General features: G+C 45.9%; 1 protein-coding gene across 1 annotated transcript; it reads right to left on the reverse strand.

Moving 5' to 3' along the window:
• Positions 1 to 3,556: 3,556 nt before the first annotated feature.
• Positions 3,557 to 6,032, reverse strand: LOC147894350 (uncharacterized). Its single transcript, XM_087384416.1, has 3 exons — positions 5,442 to 6,032; positions 5,212 to 5,341; positions 3,557 to 4,931 (listed from the first exon to the last, which is right to left on the reverse strand). The coding sequence occupies exons 1-3, from the start codon at positions 5,572 to 5,574 to the stop codon at positions 3,761 to 3,763; spliced, it is 1,434 nt and encodes a 477-aa protein (XP_087240542.1). The 5' UTR covers positions 5,575 to 6,032; the 3' UTR covers positions 3,557 to 3,760.
• Positions 6,033 to 6,817: the final 785 nt, after the last annotated feature.

Below are 6,817 nucleotides of genomic sequence, written 5' to 3' on the forward strand. Positions count from 1 at the left end.
GCACACAGACGCATTTTTTGAACTAAATAAAAAACATATGGGTGCGTCTATTTGCGCATCTAATAGAGCATCTGGAGACCTACGTCTATCAGTGCATCTATATATTAGACACATGCGCGTATAGATGCATACTTAGATGCTTAAATAGACATGCTTGTAAACGCATTTATAGATGCAAATATAGACGCTTGTCGAATAGACAGGCGCGTAAATAGACACGTTTATAAATGCACTGATAGACGCGGTTTATTTTTTTTTAAAAATTTACAGAATGCTGTGTATGTTGTGTATGCTATATAGTTACAAGAATCCCATATCCACATTGTGTAATTCAATTCTTATAGCCAACCGCATTTTAATTACAATTCCAAATAAAACATTACAACTCCAAAACGCAATAAAATTGAAAGCTCAAAAAGTGCTTGTATATACATATAGCACGAAGCTAAGCCATGTCATGTTGCTTCAAGTACAAAAAATAAGGAAGCTAAGCCACATCATGTGGCTTCAAGTACAAAAAATAAGAGGAGTGTATATACAAGAGGCATGAAGCCAAGCCAGTGGCTTTAAGTACAAAAAAGAGTAGCTAGCACTACTTCTACGACTAATCTATGTTCTCCATGTCCTCGCTCCCTTCCACGCTCCCTTCTATGCTCCCTTCTATGCCTCCTTCCTCGTCTTCCTCATCGTCTTGTGCACGGGGCTGTAAACAAGGGACAACATATATCAATGTATGAAAAATCAAATCTTTACTTATAATTTTGGCAATATTTAATTACTTTCAAATATCTGGGGGGCCGCTCCAGTAGCTCGGGTATACTGCTCCTCAGTAATCAACCCGTCATCATAGAAGTGCCTGCATGTATCTGCTCTACGATGGTGGCGGTGGTAGGCTATCTCCATAGGAGTAGAGTATCTACCCACGATCTCAAGCTGCATGACGACACACTTTGCAGAGGGATTAGTACAAAGAAACAACCTCCTAATAAACTACATAAGCAATATAATTTGAGATCGATACTTACAAATTGGGCCTCCCATGATTCAACACCCCCTGCTCCAAAATGCGTGCTTCCATATTCCTCCATCTGGATCCTCCGTGCCTCCATGTGCTGCAGACTGGGGTCCTTCCTCGCTGACTTCATTGCCTTCTTCCACTCACGCTTGTAAGCGGTGTGGGGCGGGCCCCTTGGTGGTGGACCTGCCTCAAGCCTAGCAAGCTTCACTAGTTCCTGCCTCTTAAGCGAAGATCTTTTATTGCCAAGTATAGTAACAATCTTTGACTTGGCCCATTTATCTGTGAATTGGCAATTGGGGGGGTTAGGATACCTAGAGCGAACAGCAGCGAGGGTCTCATCAGCCAACCTCTTTGGCTAGTCTTTATAGTGGATAAAGCAATCTCTGTAATTGTCAGCAATTACAGAGCGCATGAAGGCCATGATGTCCTTCCCCCGTGCATCCATCAAGATGCCTCCTGTCTGAGTGATGTCATAATAAATCGTACCATCACTTGGAGGCACGTCTAAATCATCTGAATCATCATCGTCCCCACCGCCACCCCTCCCAAAGCACTGTGCCATGCATCCCCCACCGCTCTCCCTGCTACTACGCCTGCTATCGTGTCGTGTCGAGCTCGTACGCTAGCCACTCATAGCTGGAGACTACACGGGACTACGTTGACCACTCGTAGCTGGAGAACCGAGTCTCGACAGCACAGGAGTACGTCGATGGCTCTGCGAGACAGAAGGACCTCCTGACGGCATGGGGGAAGGGGCATAAGACGAGATGACAGAAGAGACATAAGACGGCATGGGGGAAGGGGCATAAGACGGTATGGGGAAAGGGGCATAAGACGGCTGTGCTGACTCCGCTGGGGTGATCTCAGGCGGTGTGGGGTGGTTTGGAGTCTGTAGTGCCGACTCCTGGGGAGTGTTTAGAGTACCAGTCATATACCTGTATAACTCTGCAGGACTAGGAGGGTGCCCTAAAAGGTTCTATAAGTCCTTCCAAATAGATTCCTGGGGATTAGGTGAGTTGGAAGCGCTTCCTGGCCACATGTTGAACTAGAAAAAAGGAAAAAAATCTATTACTGATGAGCTGAGAAGAAAGGGAAAGGGAAGAGAGGCTTACTGTCGGATCGCGTCCGTCTGATTAGCACGTCTATAGACACATCTAATAGAGCGTCTATCAATTTTCCTCTGCGAGTGTGATGAGATGGCATGATCCAAGTGTCCTACGTTGAAATTATGTAAGTGAGCCAAACTTTCAAACTTATTATGCATATTATGATGTAGGTATGCATGAATCGATTGGTTTTCCCACAAGCCATGTTAGATTTGCCAAGAGTTGTTACCCTTTGGTACATATTAGGGTGTGGCCCGTGGGTAGTATTGCCTTATTATACATATTATGATGTATGTAGTAGGAAGAGATGCATGATCGGATTGGTTTTCCCACAAGCCATGTTAGATTTGCTAGAGATGAGTTGCCCTTTGGTACATATTAGTGTGTGGGTACTATGAAGGCATGCATCAAGCATTAATATTAAGAAATTTGTTTGGCCTACACACTACCCCACTTTGGGCATGCCCACGGATCATGGAGGGCCGCCTACGTCCAACCCATAATTGCACCATGGGTGGGCATGGGTGCTCGTACCACCCATCGATCATCCTTCAAAAGGTGCCATCCTATGCGGCCCATGAACGCCGGCCAACTCCATGGAGCATGGGCCGCCCACTCTATGGCCAACTCAGACAAGTTCCAAGCTGGCGACACCGTGGTTCATGTGGACAACGACAGGCAGTGAGTCAGCGTTCCACGCAGCCGTGACGTGCATGTCTCCTCGGATATTCTCACGATTACCAATGATGCATGGGCACCCCCGCATTATTTTAATTGACTTCGGCTCTAGAGTTGCAGTCACGACTCATAGAAGTTCAAACTTCACACAACCGCAAGACATAAACTGTAATTGCGCGAGCCATAGAAAGCTGCGTACATAGTTGCTTCCTGCGCCTCTAGTTGCAACGAAAATTGGTCACCAAAAAACTAAGTAGACCGAATAAGTTACACAGGATAGAAGTCCCAGACAGTTGGTTACACATAGACTACATGCAGGAAGAGTGTAGAAAAAGAATCAGTCTGAATGTAGCTTGCCTGCAGAGTCAACTTATGCCTAGGCGCGAAGATGCATCGTGCTTCTTTGGATATCACGATTCTCTATCCTAAAAGCTCCCTCAGAACAACGAATTTAGCTAACAGGAAGGACGTTACGCGCTTGGCAGTATTGGCGAATGGAAATTCATCACAACGTTCCACACACTCAATATTACGATAGGCCGTGCATTCTACGACAGGAGACTGTTGACATTTCATCAAACACTAATTTGCAAAATTTTGCATAAAGCTTTTAACGAGTAAATATTATTATGAAGCTTGCAACTTGAACACTGTCACGGTTAAAGGATGTAGCATTGTGTCTTCACTCCAGCTAGATTGATGTCAAATTGATCGTTCACCGTTCAACAGTGGCGATGCGAGGTACTATGGCAGATACGCGAGGCAAAAAGTGAGATGGAAATATTTATAGCTGTGGCGGTTTTATAAAGTCGTGTCATGTGTGAATGATGGGATTTACAAGTAGAGAATAAGTTCAAAGGATGATGTCGGACAGTAAGGAATCTAAGGGTCATAGAAAACAAACGCAGGGCTTGTCTGCTATCCATTGCATGAACACATAGGCGTCGTTTGACTCGTTTCATGGCAAGATTGAGTGCCAAGTGGTAGCAAGATGAAGTGGTTCTGAACTCCAGACAGCGCCCTGTGCGTTCAATGGGTCTTCTAGATTGGCGTGAAACGATTCAAGCGTACTGTGCATGAAATATGGAGAGCTTGTATCAGCTAGAGTGGTGTCCTCCCATGCAACGTCAATTATCTCGCAAGCTCCATTTGATCTCATCTTGGGATCGCACGAAGTAGACCAAATCATGCCTCCAATTTGATCCCCCAGCGGAAGCACACCGGCCTCTGCATTGTCGTCTCCCTTGTCTCTGGAATTAATCCAGCAGCAACTCGATGCATCGGCACCGTCTTGGGCACCTCTGTTACAGCCCGGAACGGTTTCATGATGAGGTGCGCCGTGCTGCTGCATGGGCGCTAAACACACACGGCGTTCATTCGCTATTTCCTCTAGATCTTCCGAATGTCTATCATTTCGAACCTGTACTGGACTGAAAAATGGTCGCTGCTCATCCGTTGTAGACGCAGCTTTGCAACCATAGAATATATTCGGCCTGCTCAGCAAGAACAAAGGCTTCATTCCTGAATGGTCTGGTTCTGGAAGGATGGACAACGGAGAAGTGTCGTATACGGTTGACACCTCATTACTGCAAGCTTTTGATTGAGAACAAGAGCTGTCTTTGCAGTGATCTTGAGAACAAAAGCGAAGATCCAGACAAGTCTTCACGACATTCTGATCGGGCAGCTCGTCTGTTCCCAGATTCATCCCAAGCCCAATGTTGTTTGATGTGGGGCTGCTTGCAGAGACCCAGTTCTGGTGCTGAAGGGACATATAGATGGAAGCATTCATCTCAGTATCGTTATTCTCTAGGTGTAAACGTGTCGCCCCCCTCACAATGCTGTCCAAGGCATCTGTGGACTGAAGGAAATTGTTCGATCTTGGGGTGAACATGGTTCCCAAACCCAAGTTTAGAAGCGTGGGATTTGAGCCCATTACGCTAGGGCTTCTCTCGGAGGGAAGGAGGCTCAGAGGTGGAAGCTTTGTTGCCACTCTTGTGGCTTCACCGCAAGCTTTGCCAGTTGATCGATCAGCGCCTTGTTTTGCCAATTTCTTCTTGAGGCACGAGTTCCAAAAGTTCTTTATTTCATTATCAGTTCGTCCCGGCAGATGCGATGCTATCCGTGACCATCTGCAATGAGGATTTGCTTATGAGTCGAAGCAGAAGGAGATTTCCAAAAGATGAATACATACTACAAACACACGGTTTCTAAGTTTCTGGCACACAGGAGAATGAGTAATTCCTCATTATCTAAAATGAAGATTTCTTAGTGAGTGGCAGCAGAAGGAGATTTTGAAAACGTCATTAGAAGCACATATTTCTAAACTTCTGCTAGCTCGGAACTGAGAATAACATTGGAGCTAGCGCATTCAGATGATGATGCTTTATAGTGTACCACCGCCGATCATACCTGTTGCCAATAACGCTGTGGAGTTGGATGATAAGCTTTTCTTCCGCAAAAGAAAATTCACCTCGCTTCAAGTCCGGACGCAAGTAGTTGATCCACCGCAACCTGCAGCTTTTGCCACACCGTTGGAGTCCTGCAGATAACATAAGCGCTCTCGCGGAATGAGAAGGCTAGAATCCGTTAGAATAAGAGGTACTTTCAATATTCGGGGAATATATAAAAAATGCAGTTACCGGCTTCTTTCGGAACGGAACTCCAACAGCCATGCCCATATTGGGCTATATGTCGCCGCAGTTTCTCGTCCTCATCTGGCGACCATAAGCCTTTCCTGAGCTTCTGCTTCTGGCAGCAAGTGTGGCGACCCATAGAAATTGTTGTTGTTTGGTATCACTAATCAGAATTCTTAAGAATAAAAGCCAGTAATCCGTTCATAAATTCGCGAATGACAAATGAGCTGATCAATAGCAAGTTTCTTTCAGGCAGTTGGCACGCTGTAACGGTTCGCACTCTATGACGACCGATCGCGGAGTGGAGCTAGGGGCAGGAAAGGTTATTTGGAAACACTGTGAATCTCTCTAGAATTGCTAACGTGTGGGGAATGTCCAGGGGGAATTTCAGCCAAAGTTTCGGCGAAAGATGGCAATGTCAAGCGCAAAGCAGCATGGACTCGTGCTGGATTTGGAGAGGAGGACGCGGATCACCAGGGAGGAAGAAAGACGAATGAGAGAGGAGAGGATCAGTGATACCACACAACAACAATCTTTAAGGGTGGTCAGATGTTGACTCGGCTAGGATGGATTATACGAAGTGAAGCCGTAACTGATAAGCCAGCTGATCGAAGTGAGCGATGGTCTTCTCTCTCATGTTAATCAGTCGAATCGGAGCACGTAGAGAGGCCCTGGGGGACCCGTCGTAACTACGTGCGTATGCATGGAGATTGTTGAAGCTAGAAGCTGCAAGGAGGAATTGAGAAGCAAAGTAGTGGACGAGACCTATATATCCTGCTCACGCAATGATCGGAATCAAGAGGCATATTTTCAATGGCGTACCTTCAGAGCTCGCTTTCACGTTTCTCCATCGCTTACTCCACGTGAACATGTGACTCTCTACCCCTTTTGAGAGCTCCCCCTTCACCACCCTGTCCTACTGCCACGTCATTTCACTTTCAGCCACGTCATCCCACTTTCAGCCACGTCATCCGAAGCTTGCCACATCATCTCCCGCATCTTGCCATGTCTTCAAATTGGTCGCCATCTTGCTCTTCCTGGCCTTGTCATGTCATCTTGCTTTGCTCTGCCCACTTGTGTTGTATACATGTCATCCTCCTCAGCTCCGCTTTGCCACACCATCTTGCATGGTCTATACAAACTCACCATCTAGCCAATTAAACTTTCACTCTCATTAGCTGGATTAGAATCATTTGGTTTCTATTAAGATCATTAGGAAACGAATCCATGGGAATTTCAGACTCTTCAATTAAGCAAGATTCACACATAAGAGAGGGTGAAGGGGCATTGAACGTCATCGGCACAAAATAATTGGATGAAATTAATGTCTATCATATTTGTTTTCATCTGGCGCATGTAGATTGTCCATTGGTGTGGACAAC

This window comes from Dipteris shenzhenensis, chromosome 14 (assembly GCF_047967505.1).
Source record: "Dipteris shenzhenensis isolate YYH24624 ecotype China chromosome 14, Dip_SZ_1.0, whole genome shotgun sequence".
Lineage (NCBI taxonomy): Eukaryota > Viridiplantae > Streptophyta > Polypodiopsida > Gleicheniales > Dipteridaceae > Dipteris > Dipteris shenzhenensis.

What these genes read in the sequence shown, in the direction of transcription:
- LOC147894350 (XM_087384416.1), bottom strand. Translation starts at nt 5,574, where the DNA reads ATGGGTCGCCACACTTGCTGCCAGAAGCAGAAGCTCAGGAAAGGCTTA. An exon ending in TTCCGTTCCGAAAGAAGCCG is followed by an intron (nt 5,342 to 5,441) that starts GTAACTGCATTT and finishes TGTTATCTGCAG; the next exon opens with GACTCCAACGGTGTGGCAAA. An exon ending in CACAGCGTTATTGGCAACAG is followed by an intron (nt 4,932 to 5,211) that starts GTATGATCGGCG and finishes TCCTCATTGCAG; the next exon opens with ATGGTCACGGATAGCATCGC.